This window comes from Coregonus lavaretus (assembly GCF_964263955.1).
Source record: "Coregonus lavaretus genome assembly, chromosome: 15".
In the NCBI taxonomy this organism is placed as follows: domain Eukaryota; kingdom Metazoa; phylum Chordata; class Actinopteri; order Salmoniformes; family Salmonidae; genus Coregonus; species Coregonus lavaretus.
Genome location: NC_140002.1, coordinates 45,509,615 through 45,528,053, shown reverse-complemented (window position 1 = coordinate 45,528,053; position 18,439 = coordinate 45,509,615). Strand labels below are relative to the sequence as shown.

Here is an 18,439-nt window from a genome sequence, read left to right as displayed (position 1 = left end):
GACCTGCTTCCCCGTACCTTGTGGTTCCACGCCGGTTGAGAGTCCTGTAAGTGCACACCAGCACATCAATCGGTCCTCCCGTATCGTTAGCCCCGTGTTTTAGGACGTACAGTTGAAGTCGAAGTTTACATACACTTAGGTTGTAGTAATTAAAACTCGTTTTTTAACCACTCCACAAATTTCTTGTTAACAAACTATAGTTTTGGCAAGTCGGTTAGGACATCTACATTGTGCATGACACAAGTAATTTTTCCAACAATTGTTTACAGACAGATTTTTTCACTTATAATTCACTGTATCACAATTCCAGTGGGTCAGAAGTTTACATACACTAAGTTGACTGTGCCATTAAACAGCTTGGAAAACTCCAGAAAATGGTGTAATGGCTTTAAAAGCTTGTGATAGGCTAATTGACATAATTTGAGTCAATTGGAGGTGTACCTGTGGATGTATTTCAAGGCCTACCTTCAAACTCAGTGCCTCTTTGCATGACATCATGGGAAAATCTAAAGAAATCAGCCAAGACCTCAGAAAAAAACTTGTAGACCTCCACAAGTCTGGTTCATCCTTGGGAGCAATTTCCAAACACCTGAAGGTACCACGTTCATCTGTACAAACAAGTGTACGCAAGTATAAACACCATGGGACCACGCAGCCATCATACTGCTCAGGAAGGAGACGCGTTCTGTCTCCTAGAGATTAACGTACTTTGGTGCGGAAAGTGCAAATCAATCCCAGAACAACAGCAAAGGACCTTGTGAAGATGCTGGAGGAAACAGGTACAGAAGTATCTATATCCACAGTAAAACGAGTCCTATATCGACATAACCTGAAAGGCCACTCAGCAAGGAAGAAGCTACTGCTCCAAAACCACCATAAAAAAGCCAGACTACGGTTTGCAACTGCACATGGGGACAAAGATCTTATTTTTTGGAGAAATGTCCTCTGGTCTGAAGAAACAGAAATAGAACTGTTTGGCCATAATGACCATCGTTATGTTTGGAGGAAAAAGGGGGTGGCTTGCAAGCCAAAGAACACCATCCCAACCGCGAAGCACGGGGGTGGCAGCATCATGCTGTGGGGGTGCTTTGCTGCAGGAGGGACTGGTGCACTTCACAAAATAGATGGCATCATGAGGAAGGAAAATGATGTGGATATATTGAAGCAACATCTCAAGACATCAGTCAGGAAATTAAAGCTTGGTCGCAAATGGGTCTTCCAAATGGACAATGACCCCAAGCATACTTCCAAAGTTGTGGCAAAATGGCTTAAGGACAACAAAGTCAAGGTATTGGAGTGGCCATCACAAAGCCCTGACCTCAATCCTATAGAACATTTGTGGGCAGAACTGAAAAAGCATGTGCGAGCAAGGAGGCCTACAAACCTGACTCAGTTACACCAGCTCTGTCAGGAGGAATGGGCCAAATTTCACCCAACTTATTGTGGGAAGCTTGTGGAAGGCTACCTGAAACGTTTGACCCAAGTTAAACAATTTAAAGGCAATGCTACCAAATACTAATTGAGTGTATGTAAACTTCTGACCCACTGGAAATGTAATGGAATAAATAAAAGCTGAAATATATCATTCTCTCTACTATTATTCTGATATTTCACATTCTTAAAATAAAGTGGTGATCCTAACTGACCTAAGACAGGGAATTTTTACTAGGATTAAATGTAAGGAATTGTGAAGAACTGAGTTTAAATGTATTTGGCTAAGGTGTATGTAAACTTCCGACTTCAACTGTAGATGTGGACATCCGCCAGGCTCCGGAGAGGGAACTCGCTCCAGAACACATCTACGTCCCCACGGGGGTGAGCGATTGGTTGCTGACCTGGGCACATACATCTCTCGCCGCTGGACACCTAGGTATCACCCGCACCATCCAATCCCTCTCCGAGAAGTACTGGTGGCCCACCTTGGCGCAGGACGTCGCCCACTGTCAACTCATGCTCCATATGTACCCAATCCATATCTCCCCGGCATGCTCCAGCTGGGAAACTTCTTCCACTGCCAGTGCCTCAGCGGCCTTGGTCCCATCTGTCCATAGATTTTGTTACTGATCTTCCCCCGTTTGATGGTTTCACCACTGTTGTGGACAGATTCTCAAAATCTTGCCGTTTTATCCCTCTCTCTGGGCTCCAGGTCGCTGAGGCACTGTTCCAGCAGGTCTTCCAACACTATGGCCTTCCAGAGGACATCGTCTCCGACCATGGTCCCTAATTGACTTCACGGGCATGGAGAGCATTCATGGTGAAGCTGGGGGTCATGGTCAGCCTCACATCCGGGTACCGGCCTCAGTCCAATTGGCAGGTAGAGAGGACCAACCAGGAGCTGGGGATGTTCCTTAGGAGTCAGGACCGGCAGGGGGAGTAGGCCTGGTTCCTTCCCTGGGTGGAGTACACCCAGAACTCACTTCGTCACTCCTCCACCGGGCTGTCTCCCTTCCAGTGCATCCGGGGGTACCAGCCAGACCCCGAGCCAGATCGAAGCTCCTGCGGTGGTTCCGGCGCGCAGAGGAGGTTTGTAACGCTGCCCACGTAAGGCTCCAACGCGCCGTCTGCCGCCAGAAGTAGCAGGTGGACCGCAACCGCAATGAGGCTCCCGTGTTCCATCCTGGTGATCACGTCTGGCTCTCTACCAGGAACCTCCCGCTCTGCCTGCCCTGCCGGAAGCTGAGCCCCTGGTTTGTGGGGCCATTCAATGTCCTCTGGAGGGTCAATGAGGTAGCTTACCGAATACAGCTCCCCACCAACTACCGGATCACACCTTCTTTTCACGTTTCCCCCCTCAGGCTGGTGGTTCCTGGTCCCCTGGCTGATGCCGTCCCCCACGACACACCGCGTCGGGGGTGGGGGTACTCCCCCATCCCTAGTTCCTACATTATTGTTTGCCACTTGGCCTTAAATTGTATCCATTCGTTTTTCTCGGTCTCCCATGCTATTTCAACAATAAATCATTATATTCTGCCATTGTTAATGATGGCGGATTGATTGATTTCCACGTTTTTAGTATATGTTTTTTCCAAGATGATTGATGAGAAGAGAATCATCCATCCCATTGGGTATCTCACTACACCCCCATATGCCATGTCTTGAAATATGCAGACAGGCGGATTAAAAGTACGTTTACATTATAACACTTCAAAAGATTTACGGTGTGTAGTCTAGGATATTGTTGTGGAAACAGGCCTTTTTACCATTGGAATGGAATAGTAGAATGTATGCCCAACACACAGTAAATAAATAATTTAGCTGAAAGATTTGTTATAATACTCAGTTATCTAAAGCATAGAGTGGGCCAAGATGTGAGCTGTCACCCGTAGTTACTTGTTCTTAAAGTGCATGCTCAGTGGATTGTATTACTTTATTGTAAATTAACTTGTAGTTGCCTTTTTTGGATTAAATAAATATCAAAGTGTACTACTATAAACTTTACACAACTTTCAAAGTAGAAGAAGTGTGGGTTCCCCCCAGTGTTGGCCCAGAGAATTTGGAAAAGTATAGGCTATAGCAGTTGTGTTACTGCTCTTGCACGGTGTACACATCACAACCCATAAAATGTATTCCTATATAAAGTTTCAGACAGCAACAACAGGAAAGAACGTTAACAGTACATAACATTGTAAGTAAAAGTTATTTCTATTAAAAGAATTACACAAATAAATGCAACAAAGAATGTCACAGTATAAAAGTAAATACACATGTTTTATAAGTCTACATTGTCATTGGTTTCTGTAAGGGTTGGTGTGAGGTGTGACCCAGGTGTGGTGCAGGATAGACAGTAGGCAGTAGGCAGAGATGGTGAAACAAGGATCTTTACTGCCAGGATACAAAACAATGGACTTAACGCGATAAAAGAAAGGTGGAGCAAGTAAGTCTCCAAAAACAGGCTGACAGCCAAAATACGAAATAGTAACTACGACTGAAATAATAAAGAAACAGGGAGAACACTTCTCGAGTACCTGTACATACTTCTCTGATCAGACACTGATTAGTACTGCTGAGCATAGAGAAACTAGCAGAGAAAACTGAGCAAGGGCACACAGGGAAGTGAGGGCATAAATACACAGGTGAACAGGTAGACACAGGTGACACCAATAGGATGATGATTAGTCCAGACTGTGAGTAAGGAGGTGCCTAAGGTGGTCTAAGGCACTGCATCGCAGTGCAAACTGTGCCACTAGAGATCCTGGTTCGAATCCAGGCTCTGTCGCAGCCGTCCGCGACCGGGAGACCCATGGGGCGGCGCACAATTGGCCCAGCGTCGTCCAGGGTAGGGGAGGGAATGGCCGGCAGGGATGTAGCTCAGTTGATAGAGCATGGTGTTTGCAACGCCAGGGTTGTGGGTTCGATTCCCACGGGGGAATGTGTTCACTAACTGTAAGTCGCTCTGGATAAGAGCGTCTGCTAAATGACTAAAATGTAAGGTTGTCAGAGGATGACACCTAGTGGGTTGCTCCGGAACTGCGACCCTCTCCTGTAACAGGTTTCAGTATTACACATTCTTTTATCTTTCTTTCACTACTTCTCTATCCATAGATTAGGGCCTAATGAATTTATTTCAATTGACTGATTTCCATACATGAACTGTATAACTCAGTAAAATCGTTGAAATTGTTGCATGTTGCGTTTATATTTTTGTTCAGTATAGTTTATAGGCTCATGAGAAATGTCCAGATCCTGAAATGGGTAAAACTAGAAACTGTTCTCCACGGGTCAAGACCATTGTGTAGATCATGAACGCGCAAATTTCACCAGACCGCGGCTGCTGCCCATGATTAAATGCCTCTATAACGGAATATTGAATGACATTCATGCTTTCCTTTAAAATCGAGTGGTTATGTAGTCTAAACACGTAGGCACTGAAGCTTGTGGTGTGGTGATAAGTTGCATGTTATTTAGTCTATCCACAATTATATAGACTCCAGGTTCAAGTGCTTAAGGTTGTAAAAGTTGTGGAAGTGGCTGTCTCACTGACATTGGCCAATTTGGACTGAGCACATGACCCACTACAGTGACTGTCAAGCATCAAATCATTGAAAAGAGAAACAAAAAAAATCAAAACAAAAAAAACATTGATAACGTTTATCTGTTTATTCGATTACATAATATGTAAGATCAAAAACATGAAGAATGACCCATTTATCATTTTCTGTGTTGTCAGCAAGCCACGACTAATAATTGGTCAAAACGTACTGGTGCACAGGTTGAACCAGAACCGATAATTAAAAACACAACATTTGAATATTCAAATCATCATCACGTTTCTCGTTATTTCATATTTCCTTTAGACAATAAAAACAAAACCGTTTGTGTTGATTGATTTCAGATTCAAATCAAATAAACAAGGAAAGACCCTTCACTCGTTTTTTTATCTTGTCATCTTATAGGAAATATTAATTGGCCAAAAAGTACATGGACCACAAACCATGTTTTCTAAAAATGAACACAAATCAACTGAAGATAAGGTTGTGGTCCATCAACACTTCATCAAGACAAATGAAAGTTATTTTATTTTTAACACTATACCCCTGGCTATCCCCAAACCCTCAACAACATCAAGGACAAAAAAAATCTCTCTCACACATCACACCCTAAGTGCAACAACCGTTTGGTTGTTTAGTGTCCTCATAGGAGAGTACAGTACTGTTTACTTAAATCGAAAGGGAAAATAAACAGATATAAAGAGTGAGTGGGTGTGAGAAAGAAAAAAATGCAACAATGTCCATCTTGTTAAAAAAAATATCTGCCTAGAGAGCTGGGGGAAGGGAAGGGTGAATAGTCTTCGTCTTCTTTCGTTCTGTGATAGTTGTTTCATTCAAGCTCACAGTGAGAGCTTGCAATGACACAACTCTTTGTACATGAGTCTCCGCAGCTTTGGCATGTCCAGCTGGCCAAAACTGAACGGCTGCTCCAAGGCTAGGTACTTACAGTACTGTGGGGGAAAAAAACAGAAAAACTAAGCGAAGTTAATATCAATGGCAAATGCAATGATATAGTATACTGTATTTACGATAGATTTCAAAGCAAATTACTTTTCTACCGGTTTGTGTGTAGCATACGATAAAGTGTGTTGTTAACAAAGTTTTCAAAGAACATGATTAGTTAAGTGATAATGCCCGAGAAGCCGGTGTTTGAAGGATATATTGGCACGGGTGTTGTTAGGCCCGAGACAAAGTCAAGGGCCGGCAAACTGTGCCAATATATCCTCCAAACACCGGCTTCGAGGGCATTATCACTTCTATACAACGGTTTACCAACATATTCAAATAATGATTGACATACTTTCATTAAAAACGTTTTGATTCATTTATTCATACCATTTCATCCTTCCACAAGATATAGTTCCGACACAAATCTAGGGTTGCTACCCAAGCCGGCTGGTCGTTCGTTCTATTGGTTCGGTTGCCAGAGACGCGACCCAGTCGTTCAGTCTTTTTGTTCTGTATCTAGGGACGCGACCCAGTCGTTCGTTCTAAATGTTCCATTGCCATACTGGCTGGCAACGTTCTTATCCCTTGCTTGCTAGCCAACTACGGCTAACTTACAGTCACGTCAAAAAGTGCTGCCAGAATAACAGCAAAGTAGCTTCATTTGCATTTGTTTAAGCTGTTTTCTAGTGACATTTATTTGGATACATCCATAACAATGAGCTACTGAGGTGCGATTTCGCAGGCATAGAGAATGTGCTCTCTCGTCAGGACACTTGTTCAGAGGAGCTAGCCAACACCACAGCTAACACAATCACTTCAAATTGAAGCTGGAAAGACTGCAAACTACAGTGGCTACGCTTCGTTTAGTTTTACCTTTTTTCAATTGACATTTCTTTGTATATATCCATAGAAATGATGCCAGCTGATTCATGATTTCGACTGGCTGAGAAATACTGCCTGCCTGTCTGTTTCGTCCCAACTCGTTCATTATTATGGGACAGCTGGAGATCGAATTTGAATATTGAAACAATGTTGCAAATGTCAGAGAGACAGCAAGGTTTATACAAATCTCCGCTGTTGAAAACTAAATGTTAGTCTGAAAGAAATGTGAGATAATGTCTAGATGTTTTTTATAGTGGAGATCAAGTGGATAACTTGCCTAGCTGGGCTGATGAGACAGTAGATTGCGCAGTCAGATGGAACAGAGTAAATAGGCATTTTAACGTTATAGATTTAGCCGGTGGTAACTTGTGGAATAGACACTGGCTGAAATGCGCTTTTAACCAGCATTCAGCATTCAGGATTAGACCCACCCGTTGTAGAAATAGACAGATTGCACTTTAGGTTCTGTTGATATTGAAATATGAATAATGATATTTAAGTTAACCCACCTGAAGGACAAATGCTCCGCAGTCGCTGTCATTGTTCTGCCTGCCCACGTTCTGGGAAGCACATGGGACAACAACAACCATCACAAAAACATGGTATCAACTCACAAATAAACATTGCCCACCAAAAATCCAAAAGCCCTCTTACCATTTTGAAGAAACCCTTCCACCCTGTGATAAAATCCTTCTGCTCTTTCTTGATTGCCTCAGCCTGTAAGTATTTTGCAATGTGCTAAAAAATCAAGAGAAATACATGGGTGAATATGAATCCACTGAGGGATAAAAGATATACAAGTATGTCCACTGAGAGGAGCAGATGTGCTCCCTACATATCAGTGGTATTCAAAGTCGGGGTCGCGGGGGAACAAAACATTTTATTAACAAAAAAATCAAGAGTACAGATTATTGTATGGGACAGTATACAAACGTTTTTGAGAAAGATCATGTGAGAAACTTTTATTGAGTAAATGTATTTATTGGTTTCTTTTCATTTTGTCATTAGTTTTGGGGTGGGGTCGTGAGAAATTATTGGGGAACAAATAGGGTCCTCAGAAATTCTGGCTGAAAAAAATGGGGTTCCCGCTGAAAAAGTTTAAATACCACTGCTATAGATCCAAATGAGCAGACTGACTGATGGAGTGTTTGTACTGGCATAAAGGCAGATTTATACTTTCCACATCCGTATGACTGCACAGGTCCGACCGCACAGATAGGCTTTAAGCACAGGGAGGTACACTACACAGACCTTTGGGCAGCGGCGGTTGAGGGTGCGCTGGGAGTCGAAGTATGTGATGGCGCGCTGTGGGACATCCACACACACCAGAGACCAGTGCACCTCCAGATGGATAGGGATCAACAGTAGCCTCTTCTGGAAAATGTTCACCTGGAGAAAAGGGTATGGGTGGAAACTTAATTAGATTTTTTACAAAATGTTTCTCTCTACTTTTATTTTCTCTCCAGGGACTACAGTGATATATTTACAGAAATGCTGATCAGTGTGCATGGTTGATGTAAAAAAAATAAAAAATAATCTTCTGACGTGCTGATACAAAACAAAACAAAACAAAAAATATATACTAACAAACAAACACACTTGACAACATGACTAAACTATAGAACACATGCTAAATGAAATTCCGCCAGGGATAACTCACATTTTTTGTCCACCGTTTGACCCCGTCATAGCCCTTTGTCCTCAACTTGTCGTAAAAAAAGCTGTTGAAAAAATGAACCTGAAAGAAAGAGGAGAGGACAGTAGCCACGGTGTGAATGGGAACACATAATACACAAGGTGAGTTTGTGCACACACACAATAGTGGGGCTTTCCTGTGTTGACGGGAAAAATACTTGCAAATGAGGAATGGGGCATAACATGACCGATGAGGTAAGAGGATGCCAGCACCTAAATGTCATCACAATTTCTCTCTCCAAAACATATTTGACATTCATATTATAAGGCATGTTATTTTTCTCACCTCTTCTGGGACTGTGTCCATAACCAAATCCCCATACATGTTCATGATCTGTGGTTCCAAGACAAGATATCATTAAAGACAAAACTTTAACATAATTTCTGAAAAACACAAATATTTATATTATTTAGTCACAATGTTTACATAAATCACACACTGAAAAAGAAATGAAAATCACACACTCTATTCTATACTGAATCATAACTCAGTATCTATGAAATATTTCATAAACTGGTCAAGTAAAACAAATTTTTCTCACAAAATGTCCAAAACGTGAGGTGATTTGGCCTGACCAAGACAAACCAACTGAGATGTGCTACTACTGTGGCTCAGAAAATACACAGTGTTCTTTTCAAATGTTAAAGAGTAGAAGTACCTGGTCATTGAGCCAGTTCTGTCCATACAACGTGCTGAGGTCATCCATTGTGAGGGCATGTCGCTTGTAGTTGACACAGAACCCCCTCACCATGGCAGTCCCAGACAGACGCTGGTAAGACTGGATGAGGTGCTGCACAACCACTTTCCTTTGGAAGGGACACAACAACAATGAATGAGACACTTTTCAACATGAAAATACAACACACGTTCATTAGGCACCAAATATTCCGAACCGCAGATGGGGAGGGACTACTTGGACTTGTACAATAAGAAACGCTCGTTTTCATTTCCCATTGCAAAACGTTTAAAAGTATATCCCATTGTGTGCCTAACGAAAATGACCCAGGATGCTGATATGCAATGAGCATGATGAGGTTAAAGGCCAATTACGTGACAAACCTGTGTGGATCGGAGAAGCTCTTGCTGGGGAAGATGTCCTGTAGCTTGTCCACCACCTCATCCACATGGATAGGGATCATGCTCCCGTACTGCTGTAGGAATTCATTCAACATCCCTGGGAGAGAGCGGGGACAGTCACAAAGCCACACAAATTAAATAGAACATATTTTATTATAGAATCACCAAATTAATGTTTTTATCACATTGTGTTATATTAGATCTCTATGGTCAAAGCTTCAGTCTGGAGATAGAGCTCAATCAATGCATAAATTCTAATTAATCTTTGCCCAGTCAACGTTGACCCTAACCCATTAATGGACCATTTAGGCATCTTTCTTCATTAGCCTACCACATCTGGAGTGAATTAATAATTCTATATCTATAGTAGGCAATGAGGACTGTCCCCGACTAAAATAAATCTTGGTCGACCGAAAGTCGTCCTGTTCTTTCGACCAATCGATTAATCGAAATGTTTAAACTTATTTTTCCATATATAGACAGACACACCCTAAGTGTTTGAATAAAATCATCTGCATATGCACTGAGCTTGTCTGATGCTTTAAGCACACTGTTTGATTAAATAATTAAGACACACAAATGACTCGCACTGCGTTTTAAAAAATGACAGCGAGTGCCTGTGTGATTGGCGCACGTTGTCTCAGGCTAATTATTCAAAGCTCCCTTTATTTAAATTTTAAAACTAAAATGTTTGATTGCATTTCAAAGCATGAATGTCTCGTATGCTGTGCGATGGCATGAACAAATGAATGATTGATTGATACAGTAGCCTATATATTGAAATATAGGCCTAAGTAAGTTACGGTATTAAGACTAAACAGGACGCGCCCTTAGGCCTACAGCTCAATGGTGGTTATACAAGGCTACTATACAAAGCCTACTAATGATAACGACATTCCTTATTATTATAATGATGATCATAATAATAATTTGAATAATAACAATAAGGAGATGAAGAAAAAGGAGGGTATTGGAGCGAGAGCTGTGTGCATATTATGTGTGACAAGCAGGTGCAGTTAAATTACAATTGTATTTTTCTGCCTGTTTGGAACAGTGTAAATAAGTAGTAATACCAGTCTGTTCTAACGCGAAAAAATTGTAAAGCCTTTATTACAGCATAGCAAAGATTAAAAACAGAAACATCTGTGAAATTGCTTTATTCAACATTTTGCCGTTGCATGAGGCTTGGTGCTCACAGAATCAGTAGGATATTAAACTAACACTCAAACAGGCAACAGAAGCAGGATCGGTCTTATTTCTGTAGATATATTTGGATGATTTATAAAGCCAGGCACATTTAACAGTTAGGCTATTGATTATAGACCTAATTAAGTTGGGGTTTCCTCTCTCCTCAATTTTCTTAGACAATTAGGCTAAAGCAAGGGCTGTTTCTTCATCTCTACTGCTGCTGCCTCCGCCACATTGTTCTCAATCCTAATATGCTGGTTCATTTTGCTATTATGCACATAACAACATAGGGAAAGGCGCCAATTCTACGGCGCACTGAAGATTATGTTTCATAACCGCGGACAGCGACTGTATTCAACGCGGCAGAAAGCGCATGTTATAAAATAATATTTGATTTATTAGTGTTGCACCATTATTTGTACATAATATAACCATATACAATTTCAGTATCACATGTCTTAGAGTGATGGACTGTGCAATCCCAGTGGCCTCCGCAATGGATTAGTCCACTGAGACAGGAGCGAATCAGACAGGTGTCTTGTGCACCATGAAACAAAAAAGTATATTTGCGACTGCTCAACTAAAGAAATCTCAGTCGACCAACAGCCTATCGACCAAACAATCGACCAGTCGGCTAAATGGGTTCAGCCCTACCTAGTGTGGTTTTCCATTGGTTTTTATCAGAAAAGTAGACTAGTACTCAAAGCTGTTTTACCTTGTACACAGGAGATGTGTTCACTGCTGAGTTGCTGCTGAGGAGGAGGTTTATCCTTGTGGATGGTTGGCAGGCCTATAGGTGATTCATGGAAGCCCAGCCCGTCCCTGTCCCCAACCTTGGCTGCATTGCTCGCCACCTCATTCCCTATGAGTCCATTGGTCCCACACGCCCAAGAGTCTGAGGAAAAACAGGAGATGGGTGCAGGTCGTGTAAAAGATATTAACATTTATTAACCATTTCAGCTCTACAGAACAGTCTGATCATTCTTTCTTTCATGAAATGCTACTGCTCATTTTTGAAGACAAATTAAGGAAAGGGGGTGGAGGGAAACAAGTAATTCTGATACAACTTCCAGTTTACATATATTAATGTTCCATATTTCATGACACATCCAACATTAAATTTGGTCCAAAAACAACAACATTATACATACCATCTCCAGCCTCTATATCTTCCCTTTCCTGAAAGCAGCCTTGAGATCCCCCATTCAGACGGGATCTTCCTGGCTTCAGTCTGCTGTGGGGATGTCTGTTCCTGCGGTGCCACATCCTAGTCCTAGCTCGCCTGTACCCCAGGCCCAAAGTCCCAGCCCATTTAGCCCGCTGGCACCATGTCCTCCAATGCAGGGCCAAGCGAGTGCGGCGGTTCACAGTCCTGCTGAGTCCATGCCAGCGCAGCAGCCTCCGCATCCTGAACCCATTGGGCTGTGTTTTTATTTGTGAGGGGCTAGCAGAGTTACTGGCTGTGGGTCTACTCTGGTGATGTGATGGTGATAGAAGTGGTGCAGTCCAATCATCCTCTCCTGGTTCTTCCCAACTGAAACCCTCCTCCTCTTCCTTATCCTCTTCATCGTGGTCCATATCCATACGTTCTTCCATGCCCCACATGCTAGCTTCCTCCTCAGGCTACCCTAGATTGAAATGCATGGAACTACTATGGGCATGGTGAGGCGTTCTGGAGTCCACTAGATGTCCTGGTCCGGTGGCCTCCTGTCTGCCTGTCTCAGGGCTCCCTGCCAGTGTCAGCTCATTGGTCCAGTGGTGTTGTGCCAAGCTGTCTCCACTGTCTCATCTCTCTCTCCACGGGCACCCCACCTACACCACCTGCTTATAGCCTCTGCCTGGAATACACAACAAGTGAAGTGGACATAGTAGTTAAGGAACAGGTGATAGTAACTACTGTAACAATAGTAATGGTAGTAGTAAACCAGGTAATACTCATAAACCATTCACTCCCACATTTTTGCCAGACATGCCACTATGCAAATCTTATGCGATTAGTAACCCTAACATGTAATCCGTATTGCTTTTTAGAGAGAGAGAGAGAGAGAGAGAGAGAGAGAGCAAGAGCGAGAGAAAAAGAGAGCGAGCGAGCGAGAGAAAAATACAGTGCTCTGCCTATAATAAAATTAACCAACATTTACCCCTTAGCCCCAATACAGTGCATTCGTAAAGTATTCAGACCCCTTGACTTTTTCCACATTTTGTTACGTTACAGCCTTATTCTAAAATGGATTAAATAAAACATTTCCTCAATCTACACACAATACCCCATAATGACCAAGCGAAAACTGGTTTTTAGAAAAGTTTGCAAAAAAGACAAAATAAAAAACAGAAATACCTTTTTTACATAAGTATTCAGACCCTTTATATGAGACTCAAAATTGAGCTCAGGTGCATCCTGTTTCCATTGATCATCCTTGAGATGTTTCTACAAATTGATTGGAGTCCAGCTGTGGTCAATTCAATTGATTGGACATGATTTGGAAAGGCCCACACCTGTCTATATAAGGTCCCACAGTTGACAGTGCATGTCAGAGCAAAAACCAAGCCATGAGGTCGAAGGAATTGTCCATAGAGCTCCGAGACAGGATTGAGTTGAGGCACAGATCTGGGGAAGGGTACCAAAACATTTCTGCAGCCTTGAAGGTCCCCAAGAACACAGTGGCCTCCATCATTCTTAAATGGAAGAAGTTTGTAACCACCAAGACTCTTCCTGAGCAATCGGGGGCGAATGGCCTTGGTCAGGGAGTTGACCAAGAACCCGATGATCACTCTGTGGAGATGGGAGAACTTTCCAGAAGGACAACCATCTCGGCAGCAATCCACCAATCAGGCCTTTATGGTAGAGTGGCCAGACGGAAGCCACTCCTCAGTAAAAGGCACATGACAGCCCGCTTGGAGTTTGCCAAAAGGCACCCTAAAGGACTCTCAGACCATGAGAAACAACATTCTCTGGTCTGATGAAACCAAGATTGAACTCTTTGGCCTGAATGCCAAGTGTCACGTCTGGAGGAAACCTGCCACCATCCCTACGGTGAAGCATGGTGGAGGCAGCATCATCATTCTGTGGGGATGTTTTTCAGCGGCAGGGACTGGGAGACTAGTCAGGATGGAGGGAAAGATGCTTCAACAAAGTACTGAGTAAAGGGTCTGAATACTTACGTAAATGTAATATTTACGTTTTTTTTTAAATAAATTTGCAAAAATGTATAAAAACCAGTTTTTCCTTTGTCATTATGGGGTATTGTGTGTACATTGATGAGAAACAAAACCAATGTAATCCATTTTAGAATAAGGCTGTAACGTAACAAAATGTGGAAAAAGTCAAGGGGTCTAAATACTTTCCAAATGCACTGTACGTACACCTGCATGTCTAACCCAATCTAGATTATTATTTTTTAACAGCTCTACTGCTACATCAGCCCCAATTGTCATAAAAATAGGTGTACTCCTGCATTTCTCCGAAGCCTGAATACTCATAAACTGTAAACCACCCCTGCACCTCAGCTCCAGAACTCTTACAAACCAGGTCCACACCTTTGACTGAGTCGCAATACTAATATAAACCAGACCTACACCTGCATATTTCAGCTCAAATACCCATACGAACCAGGTTTACACCTGTGGTTATGTCCCAACACTCTGATAAACCAGGTCTACCCTTGTGACTATTCAGCAAAACTCACATACATCAGGTCTACCATTGAGCAAGAGACACTAAACAAACCTATTGACATTCAATATTTGTTAAGGTACTACACTAATTCACAGGCCCCCTGTAGCTCAGTTGGTAGAACATGGCGTTTGCAATGCCAGGGTTGTGGGTTCGATTCCCACGGGGGGCCAGTATGAAAATGTATGCACTCACTAACTGTAAGTCGCTCACTAACTGTTGTTTTTATCGCACTGCTTTGCTTTATCTTGGCCAGGTCGCAGTTGTAAATGAGAACTTGTTCTCAACTGGCTTACCTGGTTAAATAAAGGTGAAATAAAAAATAAAATAAAAATAAGAGCGTCTGCTAAATTACTAAAATGTCAAATTCAGTTTATGGATCTATACATGGCCAATTCCCGTGAAATAACAAAATATGAAGTTTTAGTCAGAATCACTGATTTAAACATATGTAAAGGCTAATGGATAATGGTAAAATCATTTGTAAGATCATATTGGTCAAGTATATGTATAAAAATGTATATCCATAACCCAACTCAACTTAAATCCACGGAAAAGATAAATACACCTGCTATGATTAAATATTTATAATAAATTGCAGCAAATGTGACCGCTAAGATATTTTCATATACACTATATATAGAAAAATATGTGGACGCCCCTTCAAATCAGTAGATTCGGCTATTTCAGCCACACCCTTTGCTGAGAGGTGTATAAAATCGAGCACACAGCCATGCAATCTCCATAGACAAACATTGGCAGTAGAATGGCCCGTACTGAAGAACTCAGTGACTTTCAACGTGGCACCATCATAGGGTGCCACCTTTCCAACAAGTCATTTCGTAAAATTTCTGCCCTGCTAGAGCTGCCCCGGTCAACTGTAAGTGCTGTTGTTGTGAAGTCGAAACATCTAGGAGCAACAACGGCTCAGCCACAAAGTGGTAGGCCACACAAGCTCACAGAACGGTACCGGCGAGTTCCAAACTGCCTCTGGAAGCAACGTCAGCACAATAACTGTTTTAGTCGGGAGATACATGAAATGGGTGTCCATGGCCGAGCTGCCGCACACAAGTCTAAGATCACCATGCACAATGTCAAGCATCGGTTGGAGTGGTGTAAAGCTCGCCGCTATTGGACTCAGTGGAAACGCGTTCTCTAGAGTGATGAATCATCTTCACCATCTGGCAGTCCGACGGATGAATCTGGGTTTGGCGGATGCCAGGTCAAAGCTACCTGCCCCAATGCATAGTGCCAACTGTAAAGTTTGGTGGAGGAGGAATAATGGTCTGGGCTGTTTTTCATGGTTCGGGCTAGGCCCCTTAGTTCCAGTGAAGGGAAATCTTAACGCTACATCATACAATGACATTCTAGACAATTCTGACCGTCCAACTTTGTGGCAACAGTTTGGAAGGCCCTTTCCTGTTTCAGCATGACAATGCCCCCGTGCACAAAGTAAGGTCCATACTGAAATGGTTTGTCGAGATCGGTGTGGAAGAACTTGACTGGCCTGCACAAAGCCCTAAACTCAATGAATTGGAACGCCTACTGCGAGCCAGGTCTAATCGCCCAACATCAGTGCCCGACCTCACTAATGCTCTTGTGGCTAAATGGAAGCAAGTGCCCGCAGCAATGTTCCAACATCTAGTGGAAAGCCTTCCCAGAAGAGTGGAGGCTGTTATAGCAGCAAAGGGGGGACCAACTATTAATGGCCATGATTTTTGAATGAGATGTTCGACATGCAGGCGTCCACATACTCTTGGTCATGGATTCAATGTATTGAAAATGAAGGCACATATGTAAACTATACCCTTTAAACATTATATTTACAAAGAAAACATGTAAAAATGTCAATAATGTATTTGTTTTTTAAGCAGTTGAATACAGACTTCTGGTGCAAAATTCGTCTATAAAAGTACACATTGGAGATTTATACTTACGGGTCTTTTGACCATTTTGAGAAATCATATGAAACTTCTCTGAATCATACTAGACACCTTAATAATGAATAATATATTACTTATTTGTTGATAAGCACAACTTAAACTTCTCTAGAGTCTGTAAAGTACAAATGTTTATTTTAACACTATTGTGACCGATTACATTAAATTGGTTAAGTGTTTACTTATCACGGGAGGCCATGGCATGGATTACTGAAATATTAGTGTTTAGTTTCGGCAAATGTATCTAACTGGGATTCGCTAAATGTATGTCGTGAATAAGAACCTTCGTTGTGATAAGTGAAAATAAAATGAAACACACGATCCTTTATCCAACCGGATAGGAGATCAGAGCAGAATTATCTTGCTGGCCAAGTTGTTTTCATATGAAGCGCGCGCAGAGCACATGAAATCGGATTCTCAACACGGCGAGGTGTTGGTAGGATGGGGATGGTGATTGGGGGAGAAAACAACTACTTACCGTTTATATATAGCGTTTCTCCGAAAGAGATACCTGTCAATGGTCCGTTTGGTTTGTATTTTCCATTATTTGAATTGAATACACCGAATAAACGATAAATGCTTTCCCATTCAATGAAAACTGGCGCTTGTTTACGCCACTGTGAAACAGACAACAATAACTAAGTACTTCCGGGTCACAGATTTTTTAAATCCTTCAGATTAAGTGTCCCATGCTGTATACTGTAAATTAATAATTAGAACAGAAATGTAGGTACATGTGAACAATTATCGATACATTTTATACTAGTTCTCAAACAAAGAATAATTTCAAGTATTTCTATAAGATATGTGAATTTATTTATTTATTTTCAAGCCTAAATGGTCAATGTTTTTTTTTTTTTTGTGTACTCCTATCATTTATTGCGCCATACACATTTTTCTGTACGTGTTGCTGTAAGGGGGGGATTCTACTCAGGAGCACTTCTAGTTTCAAATCTACAGAGTTTACACCCAGAGGAGCTTCACTCAAGTAAGTGAAAGTCACCCAATAAAATACTACTTGAGTAAAGGTCTAAAAGTATTTGGTTTTAAATATACTTAAGAATGTAATTGCTAAAATATACTTAAGTTTCAAAAGTAAAAGTACAAGTATAAATAGTTTAAAATTCCTTATATTAAGCAAACCAAATGGGACATTTTTTTACAGCTAGCTAGGGGCACACTCCAACATCATTTACAAATGAAGCATTTGTGTTTAGTGCGTCTGCCAAATAAGAGGCAGTAGGGATGAACAGGGATGTTCTCTTGAGTGTGTGAATTGGACAATTTTCCTGGCCTGCTAAGCATTCAAAATGTAACAAGTACTTTTGGGTGTCAGGGGAAATGTATGGAGTAAAAAGTATATAATTTTCTTTAGGAATGTAGTGAAGTAAAAGTTGTCAAAAATATTAAATAGTAAAGTACAGACACCAACATAAAAACTATCAACATACAGATAACATCTGAGCCCTTGACAAAAACACCTGATTCAACTTGTCAAGGGCTTGATGATTAGTTGACAAGTAGAATCAGATGTGCTTGTCCGGGGTGAATAAAACATGAATAAAAATAAAATCTGAATGTACATTTTTGGAATTACAGTAACACTGCAATGCTATCTAACTATGTGTTGGGGGTACTCAAGGACTGGAGTTTGGAAACACTGGGCACAGATTTTTTTTCCACATCGATTTGTTCATCAAAGTAATTTGCGTCCCAGAAAAAGGCCAGTTATTTGAAAATGTATTCAGTGCCTTGAGAAAGTATTCAGACCCCAGGTGGACTCCAATCACATTGTAGTGCGGCGTTTCCCAAACTCAGTCCTGGGACCCCAAGGGGTGCACGTTTTGGTTTTGGCCCTAGCACTACACAGTTGATTGAAGTAATCAAAGCTTGATGATGAGTTCATTATTTGAATCAGCTGTGTAGTGCTAGGGCAAAAACCAAAACGTGCACCCCTTGGGGTCCCCAGGACCAAGTTTGGGAAACTCTGTGTAGTGACATCTCAAGGATGATCAAAGGAAATTGGATGCACCTGAGCTCAATATGG

The 18,439-nt window shown here is 41.7% G+C and overlaps 1 protein-coding gene across 1 annotated transcript; it reads right to left on the bottom strand.

The window, feature by feature from the left end:
- Positions 1 to 5,082: 5,082 nt before the first annotated feature.
- Positions 5,083 to 17,028, bottom strand: senp3a (SUMO specific peptidase 3a). The gene is made up of 11 exons (XM_084177898.1): positions 16,871 to 17,028; positions 11,931 to 12,617; positions 11,495 to 11,674; positions 9,574 to 9,688; positions 9,173 to 9,320; positions 8,800 to 8,847; positions 8,479 to 8,556; positions 8,070 to 8,207; positions 7,473 to 7,556; positions 7,328 to 7,378; positions 5,083 to 5,938 (listed from the first exon to the last, which is right to left on the bottom strand). Exons 2-11 carry the CDS (start codon positions 12,382 to 12,384, stop codon positions 5,828 to 5,830), a joined length of 1,407 nt encoding a protein of 468 aa, XP_084034024.1. The 5' UTR covers positions 12,385 to 12,617; positions 16,871 to 17,028; the 3' UTR covers positions 5,083 to 5,827.
- Between the last annotated feature and the right edge of the window lie 1,411 nt (positions 17,029 to 18,439).